Genomic DNA, 21,782 nt, shown 5'->3' with positions numbered 1-21,782 from the left:
CTACAAATAGAGAAAGAGGCATAAGATTTTTTCCTAAATAAAATTAAAAAAAAATGTTATGCCTTTTTCTTTATTATAAGCTTGTTCCAGATTGAGTGTGAAGCAAAACCTCTTTGTTTCCATATGAAAAGGGTTTATATCTAATGAGAAGGACAAATTTCCTTTTTTTTTCAATAATATTCAAGGTTGGCCAGCCACTTTGTCTAAGTTTTTAATTTTGGCCCTCTGTATGACACTCCTGATCTACTGTGTTGGGATGCTGCAGTGAAATTTACCTTTTCTGTTTCCTTTAATTACTTCTGATTCCAGAATATTGTTCTGTCACCACGCATCTATGCAAGTTTCATTGTAAGTTAATGTGTGTGTTTTTTTTTTGTTTGACAGTGGGTATGAACAAGATAAAAGTGTTCTGCGGAGAAAGGAATGGGAAAAAAGAAGTCAAGAAGTCCAGCCAAGTGAGGATATTTTTCTTGTCAATTATCCCCTCTTCAGTGAACCGTACAAGGTAATAGGTATTGTACTAGTTTGGTTAAAAGAAAGAGAAACAACCCACAAAAATTATAGTGTATTTAAAGCTGAACTTATGTCAAGGCATATCCTTTATTGCAAAAGACACAGGTGATGTCTCTTGTGCAATAAATAAAATTACCTGTCTGATCAAAATTAAAAAAAAATAACTCATCTGTCCTCACTACATCAAGGGAGTCACCATCATGACCCAGTTTTCTGGGTTCTAGATCATCTCACGCCTTGATTGGCAAGGCAAGAATGGTGTACCTCATTCATTCATATTTCATTACCCCTGAATGCCAGTATACCCAGTATTGTACACTGAGATGCATATGCAATTTAGATCGCATTGCAATAGGCCAGTATGATTTACTGAAAAAAAGGACAGACGATGTCCCTTCCTCCTCACAATTTTGGTTACAAGTTTTTTTTTTCACTTGAATGCAAAAATGAGGATTTTGTCTCACATTTGGATTATTAGATTTCACTTATTCTTTTCTCTTACACTTCTTTTGGGCCAATATTCTCTGACCTAATAAATCTAATGAACATCTGAATGTTTTTTATTTATTGGGCTTAAGATGTTATATTTTTATTTCAGACTAGCAAAGGAGATGAGCTTTCAACTCGTATTCAAAGTACTCTTGGAAGCTATGATGAAATGAAGGAGCTGTTAACAGAAAGATCCCACCAAAGTCAATTTGTTGGTATTCCAAAGACCGACCCAGCAAACACACCCCTAAGGAAGACAGAGGACCAACTTCCTCAGAACTCCACAGAAAGCCATTACTTAGTTTGTCAGACTGTGCAAACTAGTATCACATCTTCAGCAACACCTGTACAGCTGAACAACAAAGCAAACATGAACTGGCAGTTGACTGGATACTCCCTAGAGGGGCAGAAAGGGGGGAGCAAGGCTGACCAAAGAAAGGCTAATTCTGCCAATAGTAATTCTAAGTGTGGACATCAAAAACATATCAATGACAAAAGCAAAAATTACATGTTAAGTCCAGAATCAACTTCAGGTAATGACTATCAACACAACCTGTTAACATGTGGATTTGATAAACCGCTCAGTAGAACGATAACACATTCAAAATTGAATTGCAATATAGATTTGGATTCACAAATTAAAGAGAAGCATTGTAGCCAGAATACCAATAGTTTAAATTCTTTGCAGACCTTCCCTGCTTCTATCGTCTCCAAGTTGAACCCTGTTCAACAAAAGCCAACAGCATATGTACGTCCAATGGATGGCCAGGACCAAGCACCAAATGAATCGCCAAAACTGAAATCACAAAACGAACTGAGCACAGTCTTGCCAAGAGGACTTTCTAATAAGGCTGATTCAGACAAGTTACAGGAGGAGAAAGTAGAAACATTTTCCGATCTCAGCCAAGATGAGGTAGGTCTACGACTCTTATACTCTTAGGTTCTTAGCAGCAAAATCAATATTTTTCTGTCACTTTGTGTATTTTATTATGGTTTCACTTTTATAGAAAAAATACTGATACTATTGTTGAATGCTATTATTTTGAACATTTTTTAAAATAACTCTTAAGTATTGGCAGTGACACACAGCACAGTTATTACATGTACATGCAATATGATCACCACTGTCTTTATATCCCGTTGGTAAATACTCTGGAGTGGGGAAATTCATAAGTGCTACGCAGATTGAAAATCAAGTGGTTGCTAAAAGTAACCAAAGCGCAACATTTTCCCCTTCTGTTATGCTCATAATATAGTAGAATGTGCACAGTTAAATCTTAGTATTTGCAAAAATATGTAAAGCGCAAACAAGTTTGGTTTCCAGCCTGTTTCTAATGTTATCCATAGATGGTTCGGTTTTATAAATTTGATGAAGAGAAGTGTTAATCATCATATGTTTGTGTTTATGAGGTCATTTGGGATTTCTGCAGTATCCTTCAAATTATTAATTTTACCTTGTAAACCTGAATGAATAGGCCTTTGGAGTAATTTGGAGGATACAGGCTTCTTCTTCATTTCTTGAATGTTATAGCACCTAGCTTTAAATGAGGTTTGAAGTGCCCCTTATAGCAGGGGTGTCAAACTCTGGCCCGCAGCAGGTTTTTTTTGGCCCCAAAGGGAATCCTAAATATGAATTGCAGCTGGCCCGCTGCTGCATTGAAATAGCGCCGCTACCACAATTCCCAGCATCACTTGCATCTATAGACCAGCGGCCTCTCTGTCTATTGCTGGCCCCGCATTGGACTGTTTTATAGACACAGGAAACTGTATTTGAGGTGCTATTTCAGTGAAGAGGGAGTTCCAGCCACTCATAACATTAAGCCTCGCATTGGACTGTTTTCTTGACACAGAATTGTAGTAGTGGTGCTATTTCAGTTTCAAGTTTTTGTCTAAGTTTTTAATTTTGGCCCACTGTGTATTTGAGTTTGACAACCCTGCCTTATGGGATTACAACTAAAACTAAATATATAAAAGAGGCACTTTACATCATTAATACACAATACTTTTCTTAATCTCTGTATTTACTTTATGACTTTAGAATATCAGAAAACAATTATATATGTTTTTCATATGACATTCACCTATAGAAGCTCAGTTGAATTAAAGGTAAGCAAAATGATCCTCTGACTGGTTTAAAAGTCAGTCTGACACTATAAAGCTTCACATAGCCACTGAATATTGTGATGGCACCATGATTAAGCAAAGAATAAAACTGAAATACGTTTCCAATGCTTTTTAACAAATCTGTTTGCATTTATTTAGTGTACATAGCTGGACAAATGGTGCAAAAGCTTTTGTAAACAGCAATCCATCCTGGTAGTACATTCCCAGAGCACTGCACTATCACACTTTTAATTAGCACGGATTACACGGCAGTATATAAGTAGCATGACATTTAAATAACACTTGCTTTATTTACTTGACACGCTCATAACTTACTGCAGATATTGGAATCCCAGCTCCAGAGCGCCACACAGAAATAATTAAACAGAATGAGAAGGAAAAGAAGAGGAAAGGAACGTCTGAGATCTGATTCCCTGTCACTCTTGGTTACCTTTCTATGAAAACAGATAACTTTCAAATGAAAGCCGGCACCAGCCTGTCTGGAGAAAATGCATTCAAAGTGTATTTTCTAGAAGGCATTCCATTTTCTTGTGACCCAATACGTTTAAATTATATTAGAGATGGCCTACACTTTCATTTACTCTGCTCTGACACGCAGTTTAATTACTACACTGACTGGTGTCAGACATCCTGAAGCAAGATTTAAAAAAAAATGTATTCTCTTTTAAAATGCAAGGTTCTATTAAATAAACATAGGGAATAACTGGCTGACTTTGTGATATACTTTTATTAAAGACTGTTGTAATCAGACTCAAGCAGATATGAGAAATATTTTTTTAAAAAGCAAGATTGTTATTTAAAGTATGCATTTAAAAAGCAAATGGAATGTTCCACCATACTGCAAGAGTAAATGCTCATTTTTGTGTAGGCCACTGTTAAAATTTTTTTTACTTACCTAGTTACTCGCCCAGCAGTTGATACATTCCTCTTCCTTCCAACACCTCAGATTGTGGGTGGGCCCTTTGCATCCCACTTACAGTGTAGGACTTCTTGTAACCAAGAAATTTTAGGTAAGTATATGGAAAGTAAATATTTTCAGTTTTTTAAAGGTTCTTTAGATGAAACTGGACATTTTTTCCTTGCAGTTCTGCAGCAGCCCACTGCAAAGGTTTGGGATTTTCCAAGTTCAGCATAACTCACTGAAATATGTCCAATATTTAATATTAAACATTAAATAAAAAATGTTTAAGCAAAGGTGCATAAAAATACCGAAACCTGTAATATAACTGTACAGTAGCATATATATGTATATATATATATATATATATATATATATATATATATATATATATATATTATAATGGTTACTTTGAATCGGATTTATTACAGTTATTTTGTATTGAATGCAATACAAAATAATTTGAATTTCCCGCCGCGCTCCCTAGCACTCACCAATGTCACCGGGAACTCCCGGGGAAGGACAGCACACTCACCGGGGGATGATCGGAGGAAGAAGACGCGGCCCGAGGATGGGATCCGACGGGCAGGATGCTGAAGGACGCCGATGGGACCAGGTAAGTGTTTTTTTTAATGTTTTTAGCTACCCCTAGTGTGGCTCGGGGTTACTGCTTTCACCATGTTTTTTTTCCCTGAGCCACACTCGGGATTACTGCTCAGGGGGTTAATGAATGCTATCAGTTTTAGAACAGAGAATATCCATCAATCAGGAAGATAGCAGTAGGATTTGGAAATACATAAGTTGTTCAATAAAGGCAGGTGTTTTACCCACTATCGTTCTAGGTAAAAGATTTCTCCTGCATAGCTAACATTTGTTTTTTTTATTTAAACTTCATTCTTGTTATCCCCTAGCAGTGGAATCACTAGGTCCTGAACCTTCTCACTATTTACACCACACACATCCACACATCACAGTCAGTCCTACAGATACCTGCAGATATACAAACATCCAGACACCCAAATATATAAAATCTTACAAACACCCATAATCTTCTAAATAACCATAGACATGCAGTCTTCTAGATACCCACAGAGACACACACTCTAAATACCCTCAGACAGACAATGACTCAGACACCCAAAGACACAAACTTCTAGACATACAACCTTGCAGACACCCACAGACACAATCTCTCAGATACACAAAATATTATTGTGCTTTCAAATATTTAGGCTTCTAGGCCACCATCAGTGCAATACATAGAAACATTGTCTATGTAGTAGACCTTGGGAGCAGTGGGAAGGTATATAACCCAATAGGTTGTGATGAGGTAATTTACAGTTTAATACAATTTGCTGATGCCTCAAGTATTAATTTGTGTGGTTTTGCTGACTATCTTAAAATGGGAAATAAATTGCTTGTTTTGTGAATTTGTGATGGAATGAGCCATGCAGATATCATCCATTTTGAAAGGCTGTACTACCTTTTTATTATTTCAATTCAGGGCTTACTTAATGCAGTTGGGTGGATAGATTTAGATTCTGTATACTTACCTAATCAACTTTGGAAAGTAAAAATAGTCATAGGAAAAAATTTGAACTATAAAATAAATTGTAATATAGATGTACAATTTATTTTATGGTTCATATCTATTCCTAATAAGACTATTTTTACTTTCCAAAGTTGATTTATTAAGTATACAGTGTTACTGCTGTGTTGGAAGGTGATTACCAAATATTTTTTTCTAATATTTTATCATGCAACAAATTCAATTCTTCAGTGTGATTATCTCTGTTAATATAGCACGCATATGGCAAGTTTTCTTCTTGCCACATAGGGCATGAAAAAAAAAAGAAATTCATTTTCAGCAAAAAGATGCTGACAGCTTTCCTAAAATAGATTAAAACATGGAGTAGTTTCTCTGAGATGGATGACACAATTAACACCTAATAGACAAGTAACACCATATGTAGATAACATTCATAACAGTGGATGTTCATACACTGCAACTCTCAAGTTTATTAATCCCCCATATACATGCAAATCCAATCAGTTCTGGTGCCAAACATTTCTACTATGCCATGTAGCTTGTTTTTCATACATCTGTTCCATCCCTGTAAATCCCATGTTAAATGCAGACATAACTATATTTATATGTTCAATGTAAATCTACATGCCTCCTCATTTGTCAGTTGTATGCATTACTGAGGCAGATAAACTGTGGACAGGGGGAGTTACCAAGCATGGCATGTATGACAGATTTAGGTGCACACCTATTGCAAATTGGACTACTACTTTTTTTAGCAAAGGATTTGCAACATATTTTTGTGCATTTGGCTTGTGTTAACAAGACGAACAATAAAATTATACAGAAAAATTGTCCTTAGAATGCTGCATTTGAGAGTTAACTGTTTGGGGATAAAAGTTACAAAAAAAATATATTAAGGAAAGTATAGACAAAATCAGTGGCCTCCTTATTGCAAATAAGGCTGCATCTTGTTTATCAAAGGATTTTTTACATATTTATGTGTTTTTTTGACCCACACATCTTGATTCTAACCAGACAACTGTGGTAATAGCAAAGATACTGTTAACGTGTGATCAAACATCTCACCTCCCATGGTTTGTGATGAGTGATCTACTTAGCTATGGTCTTAATTCTTTTGGGACTTACTAGATGATTATCCAGTAAGCTTTACATTTCCACATTTTTGCAGTCTCTTGGGCATCATTGTTCAAATTCAGCAATAACTGCTAGAAGGAAATTATGTGTTTGGACTACACCAATATAGAATATGAAAATTAGAACATCTACATCCTCCACATACCACAATACCTCTGGATAATAAGTGGATTCCTATCTAAATTCATGAGCTCTTTCATGACACCCTGAATCTTGCTTGAAATAGAATAGATTAACCTTCTTAAATTCATCCACATACAGACATATCTTTCTTGAAGTTGTCAGGTTCTTTTGGTGACAGTATTTAATTGGGCATGAAGAAAGGTTCTTATCTTTATAATAATGCGTTTGTCCTAGTTTTTATTCAAATCTGCATTTCTCTGATAATCAAAACACATGCTAAGAATTGTTTGCATAGCAGCTGTGCCTTTAAGCTTGTATTTGGGTGGATTGTGTCCAGGTTTTAGCTAGTGAAAAATGAGATGCTTGCAATAACCTCTTTCACTGGGTAATTCCATACTTTTGTTGGCTTCCCATGGTTCAGGGTAACTATTCAGGATGAGCATGCTGTGGTAATATTGTGTTTTACTGATATGCAGGTGGTATGGGTTTTACAATATACCTCTTCAGAGAGTAAGCATAGCAATGCAAAGAATTAAAACAAATACAAAACAAATGATTTAATTTATTTATCTGAGGGATAAATATGAACATTTTTTGTTTGTAAAATGCCTGATGTTATAAAAGTAACAAAAAATACAGGTAAAAAAACAAAATGTATTTCATTTGCTCGTGCTAAGGGAGTTGAAAGAAACTACTAAAAATGTTCTTTACAGTGCTAGAGAGTTGTAGATGGCTTTTGTCAATTACTCCAAAACAAAACAAACTAACCATTTTGCATAGTGATTGGAAGTATGCCTATCATTATTTCATGCACTTGTCTCTAAGGGCCATACCACAATGGCAATCTTGACACTTTCCGTAGTGCACATTTTTGGTGGCAGAACCTCCCACACATGCCAACAACACCATAGGAAAAAGTAGGTGGTTTTGAGTAAAAAACAACAAAAACTTTTTTTTGTAATCCTTGGAGACCACAACACATTTTTCTGAATCAGTTTTTCATGTTGATTTCAAATCTGATTTTAGTTTTTTTCCAGTCACCCCAACTTTCTAAATTATGTGAAAAGTTAGTTTACAGTGTGCTTGAATGTATTTTAACTAAAGTAGCATTAAGTAAATTTTTCAGTATATTCAGTGCAAAGTCAAATAGGCACAAAGTGACATAGATATGTGGAAGGGGATAGTCGGCTACCATTGTTTCTTCAAGGACGCTTAGAGTATGATTTTCTTGTGTACGCTGTGCCTGGATTGTCGCAGGACAACATCCAGCAATAATCATACTATTAGTCTATAAGCGTCAGGGAGAGGTGGCAGAATTATTATGCAGATCAACCAGAGGTAGACATCTGACACAGATTCTTCCTGCCTTATAGGTATCTTTTGACTGCCAGACACACTTGACAGCAGCAGTATTTCATGAATCCTGCTTGCCGATGACCTTTAGATTACCACAGGTGTTTCACTATTGTACTTTATACTGGATTGCTTCCAGCAATATCTTCATGTTGTCATATGACTTCTTTAAACTAACAGAATGGGAAGTCAGTACACTTGGTTTGGAATTGCCAATATGCAGTAGGAAGATGCAAGCTTCTTTGCAAGGAATCAAAGAGACACCATTCAGAGGGAACATGCTCTTGTGACAAACTGTCGTCGTCAGTGCAGAAAGTGCAGAAAGTTGTCAAGTTATGATTTCATGTTCTGTAGTGAGTTACAGTGACACTTTTTGCAAGCAAGTGCCTCTGCTTAAGCCTAGAAGCAAGAAGTTCTGCTTTGCCTTCAGAATCTTTATTGGCCACACATTTAGGATCAGATAATTCTTGATTGTAACCAGTTGCACCTTCACTGTATTCCTCATCACTTTCCACAGAAGCCAGTCCACCATGCAGTGGTACAGGGACAGGCTAGTCTCATTATCTAAATCATTCTCATCTCAAAGTTCTGGGTTTCAGAGTGCTAGGTTGTAGTACACATGTAGGTTTATTAATTATTATAATGTTCGCTTAGAAAAGTGTCTTTTCTCTTTGTAAGGGAATTTTCACTTAGCTTAGTTTACAGAACAAAGCCAATCACATGGAAGGAACTCTACAAGATTTTTGCATGCAAATTATTGCAGTGGAAAAAAAAATAGGGAGTTCTGATCACTCGTGGTGACTGATTTAGAAGTATTTTTTACAAGATAGAGACAGGCAGCAGAATTCTTAGATGTTGGTCTGCAATGCAACTGCAGTGTCAGTATTGTGACATCCTTCTCAAAATGTTAGTTTCCTGGTACTCTTGCCACAATATTTGATGACCATGAACAACCATGAAGATTGTGGAATTAAAAGATAGTGAGAATGCCTGCACCAGTTTTCCACAAAACATTAAAACCTGTGTATCAACATAAGAGCCAGGCTTAGTCTGTATGTAATTTTAGCTGGCATTTGGCACTTTCAGCAGAATTATTTGGTGTTAAAAACAGCAAAAAAGACATGCACCTCACCTCCAAAATTGTAATATTTAGTAATATGAAACAACTGACATCTAAAACAGAAAATCAAATTACACACAGATATGAAGTGCTATTTTCACAAGTACTTTCTATTTGCGCATATGATGTCCTGCTTCTTGTGACATTGAAAGATAGATTAAGGTATACATACATTCATTTCCAGCCTATAACATTCCTCTGTTATTGTAAAAACATCCCAGTCCACACCTCTGCAACCACAGTTCTTGATCATTAATCTCTGAGCAGCAGTATCCGGTGGTAAAGCTGAGAACTGAAACTTTTTTTACATGAGAAATTTTTTTTTAAAAATGTTTAAACCGATGTAAATGAAAAAATTTTTTTGTGTACATTGTTTGTAGACCAGTGTACTAATAAATGAGGTTCTTTGCATGCATATACGTACACACTTTATATAAAAGTATATATACCTGCTAGGTAAAGCAAATGTCTAACCAGCCAATCACGTCAACAACCCAAATGCATGTAGACATTGTCTAGAAGACCTGCTGAAGTTCAAACCAAGCATCGGAATGGGGAAGGAAGGTGAATTAAGTGATTTTGCATTGTTTTTGGGGCCAGATAGGCTGGTCTGAGTATTTCAGATACTGCCCTGATGGGCTTTTCAATGTTTTCAAATTCTGCCTCAACTGTGTGTTGCTGTCATGTTGATTAGGACCAAAATCCCTGAGGAATTTTTCCATCACCCTGTTGAATCTATTTCATGAACAATTATGGCAGTTCTCAGAGCAGAAGGAAGTTCAACCAGGTATTTTTGCATTTGCCTGTGTTCAGCTCAGGGCTAGGTTTTCTGGCATTTCCCTGTCATCTCCATTCGGCTTACAGCCTGCCAGCCACTAAGCAGCCACCACCACTATATTCACCTATAACAAAAAAAGTGTTACGGTTTCCCCTCATTCTGTATAGAATCAATAAAACCACGCCTAATTCTTTTTTAATGAGTGTCCAACTGAATTATATAAAGTTTGTTTGTTTTTTTTCATCTTAAGTTTATCAAAGGGGTATAAGTAGAGTTAACATTATACACTTGTAACATAAAATAAAGCAGTTAGAAATAATTTTGATAGAATACAATTGCTAAATTATGCAAAATCTGAATTACATGTGCATTTCCTAGAATTTAACCATGGTGTAAAGTAAGAACCACCTAATATTAAAAGCTATTTTTATATGATAATGTAGCACATCTGTGTATTTGTTTTAATTTAAACAACTTCAGAGAATGCTAATGGATGAAATCTGTTTCTAATTATGGTAGCAGCTGTTGGATAGCTGTCATTAGTCTTATGATGGTGATAGTGCCGAACTACTATGCATTTCCAGCATTGCCAGCACAACAAAGGCTAAATAGATCTTCATTATAATCTGAACCTAGTTGAAATGAAATGTTCATATCTGCTTTTTACATTTGGGATTCTATTCAAATGACTTTTTATAGCCAAAAAATTTATGGTGAATCAGTTTTTTTGGTAATTTTTATTTGCATTCCTACAATTCAACTACTATTACCTAAGATAAGGCTAGGTTTGTATTTATTATTATTTTTCCTACCGATTTGGGTGACATTCATTTATATTTAAAGAAGTTCCCCAACCAATAGCCATTTTCAAAATAGGTACTGAGCCATGCAAAAGAACTGTCAATGGATCTGTGAGAAACAGGTGTTAAAGTGTACAAATCAGGTAAAGGATATGGAATAAATAAAAGTGTTTTAAAATAAATGTCAGTAGTGTTCAGACCGTGTAAAAGTGGAAAGTTAGGGATTTCGTTGTTACCAAGCCATAGTCAAGTAGACCAACAAGGATTTCAGCTGCAACTGCCAGGAATATTCGTCCAGATGTGAAGAAAAACCTACAGGCCTTTTAAACTAAAATACAGGTTAAAATGCAAAAAATGGCTTGCTAGTAGAATTGCAAAAATATACTTTCCCCTGCCAACACCACCAGCCTGCTTACAATATTCTAGACAGCACCTATATCAGACTTTGGAACAAAGTACCTTGGAGTAAGGAGGCTGAACCTAAACTTTATGGTCTTAAGAATAAACACTGTTTGGAGAGGCCATAATAAGACCCAGGGTGAAAAGTACACCATCCCTACCGTGAAGCATAGAAGTGGATCTCTCATACTCAGCGGGTGTGTGAACTTTAGCAGCACAGGGACCTTAGTGAACATTGATGGCAAGATGAATGCATGATGTTACTAGGAAATATTGGTGGACAACTAGTAATCTACAGTCTGGAAGCTGTGCATGTGATGCACTTAAATTTTCCAACTTGACAATTATCCATAACACAAGTCCAAGTTGACCATTTAGTGGCTACAGCAGAAAGAAGTGAAGGTGCTGGCCAATAAATCCTCCTGACCTCAGAATCATTAAACCACTTTAAGGAGATCTCAAATATGCAGTTTATGCAGGACAACCCATTAATTTATAGAACCACAAGGCTTTTTGCTAAGAAGAATGAGCAGCTGTATCACCCAAGCCTAGGGCCTCATCCACAACTATCACAAAAGACAGCATGCCATTATTGATACTAAAGGGGCAATACACGTTTTATGAGAACTAAGAGTATACTTTTGAACAAGGAACATTTTATTATTTCCCTATGATTTTGTTTTGGTTTAATGCTGATCTTCTGTGATGCCATTTATTTGGATCCCTTTAAATGTAGATAAAATGTGTTTTGGTTTAAATCTTGTGCAATGATGTAATTCTTAAAATTCTGCTAGTGAACATATATATGTATGCAAACATAGGAGCACACGTTCAGAACTCAAAGAATTTGTCAAAGATCTCAGTAACATTGGCAAATTCTGAGTTAGAGTTCACTTTTTTGAAAATTTTGTTGTTGAATAAAGGTCAAAACAAACATTAATATTTTAGTGATAAACTTAATTCAGGTCAATAAGGCAATCTGCCAAATTTCTCTGGTTTAACACTCTCACTCATTGCATTCTTATAGTTGCTGCTATCACTACCCAATCGTCCTGAAGTTGGGTTTTTGAAAATGCAGGCCCAGTTTTTTAAGGTTTTGAGCATATGTAATGTAATTAAATGATGGTACAGATTCATGTGACAATCTCTAGTCAATGTCCATGGAAATGCTTCCAAAACAATCAAAAAAGCAATGGGAAAAGAGAACATTTTATTAATTTATAAAAGATATTATATAAGACATAAAAAGTTTACAAATACCAACAGATCTATTTGTGACTCCCTGCAATTCAAGGAGCTTGCAAAATGGCCCATAGAACTAAAGTAAATTGTAAAGTGCAATGGCAATGTCTTTTACCCCATCCTAAGTTGTGAATACTCTGTTTCCATGAACTTTTTTGATCACAGTGTCTTTTTCTCTTAGTGGGTCTGGTGAGCACTTTGATTCCCAGTGCGCTTATGAGAGTAAGGTACAATTCAATGACCTGGCCACTCCTGCCACTTTACATCTGAAATGTTGCAGCCTTGCTTCCTGAGAAGAAATTTGCTAAGCAGGAATGCTATTCTTCCTTATGGTGTTGGAGTGTAATCAACTTGCCCAGGCTTTTCATGAACTATATTTTACAGATCTAGTCTTTACATTGTTGGATGTTATGAAATATGACCAGAAGCAATCACTGATATTTGTATCTCTCGTTTGCTGGTGAAACTAATTAATGACGATGTATTGTTAAGCATTTGTCAGTTTTTGGTCTGACTTGATTTGGGGTAAGGGAAGTTTAATCAAAGTGCTTATATCAAGGGAGCACTAGAAAAGAATTAGCTGCTTGCTGTGTCTGTTAAGGTTATTTTCTATATTGTAATGAACTAAATGATTAAGAAAAGAAAGAGGATATAAGAATACGATTAGCGGTATAGAGGCTTTATACAGAGCACAGTGAAGACAGTAGAGTGGAGAAGTCATAGGATTATATGTTGTACAGTTGACGGTAAGTGGTGCACAGAAGTTTAGTGCACAGGGCTTTTATGTTTTTTTATTTGTGTGTGTGTTTTTTATTGTTTATGTGTAATTGATAGTACTGAAAACCTAATGTGATTTTTTTACACTGTGGCTTTTATTAGTATTTTTAGAGCATATTAGATAATAATGCATGAATTTAAAAGAATTATACATTTTTTAAATAAAAATTTCCCCTTCATTATTTTTTTTAAATTATAAAATGTGCATATATGTGCATTTTTATTTAGTCACTAGGCTGTTTTTCAGTTCTTAAAACACATTTGCAAGTAGTGAAGTTCAGGGGTTGCCATGGGCTAAGCATTTAAGGTTTGAGTGTAAAATGTTTGGGTACTGCTAAGGATTTTGTTTTTGCAGTTTGTTTATTTAAATATTTATTATATTTTTGCTATGGTAATGATGTTTGTACAACATGTATATGCAGCAAATGCTAATAGCAAAACCTTGGGTTTCCTAACCCAAGAATAAAAATGACATATCGCAACTTACTAGCACTTAGAGCTGGGGTCTGGATTTTTTTTTTCTGCCAGTAACACATTTCGTGTTCTACCCTAGGGTGACAAAGCTTTCTTGCACTATATCCATGGAGTAGCTGTGTCTCTCTAGGACAGGATGTTTGTTATGATTTCATAATACCTCCTCTTCTCATTCTCTCAAGAGCTGCTGGGTACAGGATAGAAATCCTTTCATAATAGCCAAATATCTGCAAGTAACATTCACCTTTGGTATCAGTGTCATAACAATGGCTCTGAAAAGTTTTAGAAATCAGAACTGCTGACAGGATCTTGTTAAGTACTGGTTCACATTTTTTGAGTACATTATGATAATGAGTACAATATGATAACATTTATTGTTAACATTTTATTAGCAATCTGTATTTTTTTGGAATTTGCAGTTTTGTAAGCAAAGTACTTACTTCCATCACAAACACTAAGTCTTGGCTCCTATGGGAATTGTTTGGAGAAAGATCAGTAGTGACAGTTCATGATAATAATGAATGTATCTGTCTCTTTGTATGTCTCTTTCCTTTGGTTACAAGTCTGATGTACACTCATATTAGCAAAGTGCCTCATTAATGCACCGCTTCAAGGCCCTGGCAGAGCGCACGGCAGGCGTCTTCTCCTCCCTGCAGCACATCAGAGCACACGGTCCAAGTCAGAGCTATTGAAATAGGAAATTAAGAAAAACTACTTCTTTATCATAATATTATCAGAAGCTAAATTATATTTTCACAATCAAGCCAATAAAAAATAGTGTAAATGATGAAAAAAAATAATGTTCCATATAAAATGATTACGGTGTGATAATTTGCTATTAGCACCATTGAATCTCATTGTTACTTACTGCTATGCATCCATTAATGCTATGATAGTATTTTGTACTAGTTTAAGTTGGCTTTTGATAAATCAGTTTATTTTCTATTGTATATAATAAAAAAAAATTAATATAGGAAAACAATAGGATGTGACTAAAAACGGATTTTTTGATCATTTTGCTTTATTTATGTCTGAAGATGTTTTAGTTTTCAAACATATTACATTTCCAGCAGGAATAAATGATGCATGTTAGTAATCAAAACAAGTTTACACCATCAAATGGAAGGTAGGATAAGAGAAAAATGCCTTAAGAAAACAGATTAATCAAAATGCTCACAAGTTGAGACCTTAACAAATATATCACTGTGCTTCCTCTAAAAGCTTATTCCAAGATATTAAATGTTCCGTGCTGTACTGGAGTGTAAAAAAACAAAGTAAAATAAGGGTAGTAAACTATAATGCTTGGCAGAATGACTTTTGGGAATATTAGCCCTGTTATGGTCCCTTTGTTCTATTGGAAACAAGTATCCTGGTATATAAAAAGAAAATATATAAAGTAAATAAAAAAAAATAAGAACAAAGAACTTGAAAGAAGATATGGTGAGAAGTATCCCCTCTCACCTGTCATCTCTAATTTGTAAAATACTGACATATTAAAGAATACCAAATTACCATAGATGTTATTTGAACTGTGATGTACAGTACACCCCATATTTAATCTAATGTACCAAACATACCTCCTAAACAACACCTAAAACATGAAGGAACTGCCAAAAACACATGACAAAAAAGCATGTGTCCAAGGACTAGTTACAGTTTTACACATGATCTCCTTGCAACTGTTCTCTTCCCTATTATTCAGTTCCCAAGCCTTGTTATGCACTGTGTGGATACAGCCATCTTATTAGAGCCAGGGTTTTGCTTCCTTATGTCAAAACGACCCCACTGATGACTCGTGATGTAATAAATAGTAGGGAAATATTCAAAAAGCAGCAGAAAGGTGGGGGAGAACAGATCAGCAAAATTGATGAAGCATAAGCAAGGGACTGCATGGATTGCAGGCTCTAAGGGACAGCTTCCTTACCAGCAAGAAGAACAATGAGTAGTACAACAGTAATATAATCAAATCTCAGGCAAAATCTTATGAGATTAGCAATCAGAGATAACACTGCCTTAACACACCATTTTTTAATTAATCATTGGGAGTACTGCTTAAGCAGAACAAACAACCTAGAGAATGATAAATCCTTTTTTAATTTCGAGTCCACTTTAGGTGCCTATTTATCAACAAGTGACAGACTTCATCAGCCCATTGGAATTCCAGAACAGTAAATCAAAATCAAATTTCAATGTATTCTTTATCAAAAAGAGAACTGACTCAAACATAGACCATCTTTAAAGAGTATGTAGGGCTTACCCATATATAAGGTTAGTGTCAAACAGTAAAAAGAAATGTAATATGTTAAGGCTATTTATATCGAATTTGTCACAGATCCCTGCAGGTCCAGGGGACCTGTGACTCATTCATTGTCACCCACCTTACACTCCTCTGCTGCCAGCAGCAGCTCTGCTAAGGCATCATCTCTGCAGCTCACTTCCTGGTCCAGGTCATGTGACTCCCAGTCAGCTGCTCCACTACCTCGGAGCACTAAAGTGTTTCGCAGATGCGCTCCCCCTGCTGGTGGGGATGTGAGCACCACCAACCTCCAGTCCCCTGGACGCCCTCTGGTGGTAGGATAGGATGCAGTAGGTCACATGGCTCCACTTATCACAGGCCCTGCCCTTAAAAGGAAGTGAAGGGCAGCAGGAAGTTGCCTGAACAAGGCTCTGCTTCCAGGTTCCTGTTTGTTTATTCTTTTGCTCCTGATTGTGTACCGACCTCGGCTTGACCCTGACTACTGATTGCTGCCTGCCCTGACTACTGGCTTAACCTTGACTACTCCTAATCGCTGCCTGCCCTGACCTCTCTGTTCTTCGCCATGGTACCACGTCCTGTTTCTGCCTGTCAGCAGTCACCTGCCTCGGCGTGCACGGGGGCCGCAACCTGGCAGTTTCCTGCAGCGCAATATTCTCACCTCTAGAGGCTCTGGTGAAGGCTGGGCAGCTGCTTAGATTCTGCGCCCTGTGCACGTCTCTACCAACTGAGCTGGTGACACAAAGGGTCCACCCTCCTGCCCTGCAGTACTGTGACAGAATTTCACACAATATATAATTAAGCTGTATCACAAAAACTAGACATGCTAGAGAAAACTGAACACAGACTTGAAATCTGCATCAAAATTACTACAAAGCCCACAAAAAATTATATCTGATTAAAATGACATGTTGACCTGTGTTATAAAAGGTTCAGTTCTGCTCTCTGGTATTGACATTGTGCTGAATATGTTTCACTCTTTCAGTAACAACACACAGAAACTGTACTGTACTTAAAAATCCTCTTACATTACCTTCTGGGTAATGTGCGCATACTGCATAAAGTTCAGTGTTTTCAGATCTATTAGCTCTCAAATAAATATTTAGCTTATTAATGGTTTGAGATAAATACACACATTGAGAGTCAGATGTGCACCTTTTACAGCATTGTCTTTCTTCTTTGTTACAGGTGCACTTTCAAGAAAAGCTAAATTTGTTTTCAATGCTCTAAAAGTTGTATGAGGTTTGCTTTGTATGTGGTAAAAATGTTTGTTACTGTTCTTCAACATAAAAGTATATTGTTTTTTAAACATATGAAAAAGTGGCAAATTGATTACTATGGAAGTTAATTCAAAATAGTTTAGAAAATAAGTGTGTGTATTTGTTTAATTAGATTTATATTAGTTTTAACAGAATATATAATTAGCTGTATCACAAAAACTAGACATGCTAGAGAAAACTGAACATAGATTTGAAATCTGCATCAAAATTACTACAAAGCCCACATAAAATTATATCTGATGAAAATGACATGTTGACCTGTGTTATAAAAGGTTCAGTTCTGCTCTCTATTATTGACATTGTCCTGAATATGTTTCACTCTTTCAGTAACAACACACAGAAACTGTACTGTACTTATAAAACCTCTTACATTACCTTCTGGGTAATGTGCGCATACTGCATAAAGTTCAGTGTTTTCAGATCTATTAGATCTCAAAGGAATATTTAGCTTATTAATGGTTTGAGATAAAAACACACGCATACTGCAGCCTTAGGCTAAACTTGTATTTTAGGGTTTCTACAATAAAACTACAAGGGCATATCAAAGCATAAAAAAACAAAGGATATGAAGTTCTTTCAATATAAATATCAGCATAACAGCATTCGAGCTGTTTTGAGCAAAATGAAAATAATTTTTTTAAACTTAAGCATATTTTTGTTATGTATAAAAGAGAGTTATAATTTTAAAGAAACTATGTACTAATATGTGTTCACCATTTACTTGTATGTCACTCTTAGAAGCAGTTTTGCAGTGCTTTGGGAAAATATTGCATATATTTAGTTTAAAAAGGGAACACATCTACCAGACTAAGAAAAAAAAAATCTGTAGCAAAAGGGAGAGCCTGCGTTGCAAATTTTTGTTTTGTTTTGCATGTCAAAAATAGTATGGATTTTGGGAATATGAGACAAAAACTGCAAAGAGAATGGCAAAATAGTTATGGGGAACTGCTAAGAGCTAAGCTTAGTATTGTAAGTCTGCATTTGTTCTAAGTCACCTAAAAATCACTGCTGATACTATTTCCACATTACAGTTATATTGAATGAAGCATACAGCATGGCGGAACGGTGACTTAGTGACTAGCAATCTCACCTTGCAGCTAGAACACTATTAGCATGGAAGTTGTAAGTTCTCGTCATGTCTACCTGGGTTTCCTTTTACAAATAGGTGTCTGTTATGGGCTATAAATTTTAACTATAGTAAATACTAGTGAGTTTCTCTTAGGGACAATTGGTGATATGATCATGAGTTCTGTAAAGTCCTGCACGGTGGCTCAGGGGTTATCACTATTGCCTTTGCAGCGCTAGGTCCCAGGTTCAAATCCTGGCTAGGTCACTATGTGCATGGAGTTTGCAGGTTTAGTCTGTGTGGGTTTCCTCCCACATCCCCAAAACATGCAGTTAGGTTAATTGGCTTCCCCCCAAAAAATTTACCCTAGACTGCCCATATGACTATGCTAAAGATATGCTAGACAGCTAGTGCCCCGACTATGCACTTTGTACAGCGTTTCGTAATATGATGGTGCTATATAAATACTGTGAAATAATAATAATGAAAAGTAGGTAACAGAATGATTGCAAACGTGTATGTGTACTTGTGTGTGACAGTTCTATCTTTTAAAGCAGTACATAGTAGAAATGTCATACATAAGACCTGACAGATGAGTCTACCTATTTTACTAAACATTTTCTTTTTAATGAAAGTCCTTTTATCAGTAAAAATGGTCAACAGATTATTACAATTTGGAAGCTTAAGAGGTCTTAAGATAAATGTTTTCACCCGACTTTTACCCAAAATTTACACATTTTTCAAGTTGGATTCAATTACAAAAAGTTTGGATTACCTGTTAATTAATGTACATTTCTGAATCCTGTGTGAAAAACGTGTTGATTACAAGTTAGTGGATCCTTCATAAAATTCATTGATGGTTCCCTGAAAGGACAGATATGTGTTGGAGATGTCTGGAGGATGATGGAACCATGGAACATATTTGGATCGGGATGCCCGCTAATTAACCATTTTGGAAGACTGGTACACTTATTATAGACACATCTATACCTTGTTCTCTTTTTTCCTGTTTACTTAGTTAAATTGCTCTCGATCTTATCTGACATAATATCATTCTTCCATTATGGTGCAGGATATGTGTTTTTTAATCTTTTAACCCAGACTGATAAATCGGTTGCTCACGCAGTGTATATAGTCAGTCACTACAGTACCAGATCCTTACTTATAAATTACACGTGTTGTTGGATTGCCTAAATTACATACAACAGAATAGACTAATATAGTTTATTATTCTGTTATAAAGTATGCATGTTCTAAGATAACACTCCAGTTAAAGCAAACCAGTTTATGATTCAGAAACATTGTAAACTGGTCAATGTGTATTTCATGTACCTATAGGTATCATCATGCTTTGGTTTACAGGACTACAAATTTTGGAGTGCAGCCATATGAAAACACTAATGGTGGTGGTGCTTCAGTCTGCCTCTAGTGGTTAGGAATATTTCTCTCTATTGGTCAGTAAGTGCAGTAGGTAGCCTCAGTGATTTGTAGTACCAGGGTACCAGAGTGCGATGAGAGCCTTCAAACTCAGACCTATTTTTGCAAAAACTGATAAAAGATACATTATGGTTCTTTGGTCTGTTACATTAAGGGGGCAGCTCTATGTCTGTCTATTGCCCAATGAAGTGCAATTTTAACATTGCAAGTTAAAAAGATATTTACATAATAAAGCTCAACATCAGGCAAGACTATTTGTTTTATCCCCTTTTGAGTAGAAAAAGGTTACAATCGGTCTGATTTTTATTACTGACTGAATCCTTATTGTTAACGCCAATCAAATATCACTAGCACACTGACTACTTTTGAGCACATTTTCTGATTTCTTACTAGATTTTTTACAAGGATTTTCAAAATCCCCAGGACACAATTTGAGGTTCATTTTCTTCGAAACCCATGGCTGCCACTTAAAACCTGATCTAGCTTAAGTGTCAGCAGATTCATTCTGTTGGCATTGAAGACTCTTGCCCACGTCTGGCAAAAGTCTTTACCTGTTGAATTATTCTTGCTTTATTAGAAAACCCAGACACCCAACACTCTTGTTTTTCCTCTTTTTTTTTATCTTTTCCTCCATTCTTCTTTTTTGTTTTTCCATTTCAAATTCCGGACATTTCATTTTTCCGTTTAATGGAAGAAGGTTTTCTTTCTCCTGTAGCACCACTCAAGTTTTAATTTGTTGTAGCTCCAGATAGCTGTGCATGAGGTTATCCTGCTTCATATGTTTACCTTTGCAATATTGTTCATTCATACCAAATGAATACTGTTCCCTGTTTCATTATACCTTTTACTGAAAATAATTGAAACCAAACAGCAACATTCACCATTTTTGGGCCAAGGAGAGTCATTTGGTAAGACAATTGTTTGCCTAGTGAAGGGGACCTGAAATGCATTTCGAAATGTTGCTTTGCTTGGGAGCTTACAATAAAAGTATATTAGGAATGTTTTGGTTAGCTGGTGATAAGCAATCTGTTTTTAAAAGTTTAGAGTGGGATCTGCCTGGTCACCAAGCCACCATTTTTCTGAATCTAGGTCCTTGGTAACAGTTGGTGTGTGACCTGGAATTCCGTTTTTCCATTATAAAGAAATGTGTGGGAGAATAAAAAGGTATTTCAAGGTTTTTGCAAGAAAAAATCGGGGAAACATGAGATACAACAGTGCAGGACTACTGGAGAAGACTACTAGACTGCTAAGAAAATATGCAGGGCTTTAAAAGAGCTTTAAGAAATAATTACATTACAAAAGCATTAAAACTTGAGTGTACCTATCAGGTATGGTATATTTTCAACATTTTGTCCACACTGTACTACTATACACCATGTTGATAATACCTTTTCATCTTTAGATGTCTGTGGATTAGGAAATAATGAGCAAAGAATCAGTATACATCTACTCTGCTCTTGCGATATCAAAGCTTTAAATGTGATTAAGGTAGTGATATTTTACATAGTTTTCACAGTACAAGGCAACAAGTGAAAGCATTTAGTAATTCAGTAAACTAAGCAGCTGTGCACTGTACTGTGCCAGACACCCAATTTACCATAACCTTAGTTGTCCCCTGTCTCGTCTCTTTCAGAATAAGTGCACAGACCATTATACAGGATCAGTAGAATGATGGTATTATTGTACTTTAGGAGCTTTTTGCATCAGAAAGGAAGGCATGTGTTTAAGAATTACCAGCAGCTGTGTTTCAGGATCAGCAGATTACACATAAGTGAGTGAGAGGACTGGTTGATGACAGCATGGTCTGGATAACAGAATATAGAAAGTTTGTGTCTATAGGGCACCCAAATGGGATTCGGAGTCAGAAGTCAGAACTGATAGACAAGAGCGCTAACCACTTCAGTGTTCTCCCAGAAATTTTTTTCAGCCGGGTGGTAGGAAGCTGTAGCCGGGTGGTAAAAAAGGGGGTGTG

The 21,782-nt window shown here is 36.1% G+C and overlaps 1 protein-coding gene across 3 annotated transcripts in view; it reads left to right on the top strand.

Annotated features, from left to right (window-relative positions):
* Positions 1-21,782, top strand: part of AFF3 (ALF transcription elongation factor 3) — a 142,147-nt gene that overhangs the window by 40,328 nt on the left and 80,037 nt on the right. For all 3 annotated transcript variants that reach the window (XM_072413371.1, XM_072413365.1, XM_072413376.1), the window contains exons 2-3: positions 385-505; positions 1,112-1,915. In XM_072413371.1, the coding sequence (XP_072269472.1) occupies positions 385-505; positions 1,112-1,915 (925 nt within the window). The remainder of the gene's footprint in view (positions 1-384; positions 506-1,111; positions 1,916-21,782) is intronic.

Source organism: Pyxicephalus adspersus, chromosome 1, assembly GCF_032062135.1.
Source record: "Pyxicephalus adspersus chromosome 1, UCB_Pads_2.0, whole genome shotgun sequence".
Lineage (NCBI taxonomy): Eukaryota > Metazoa > Chordata > Amphibia > Anura > Pyxicephalidae > Pyxicephalus > Pyxicephalus adspersus.
The sequence above is the reverse complement of the archived record's forward strand: the minus strand, read 5'-3'. Positions and strand labels throughout refer to the sequence as shown.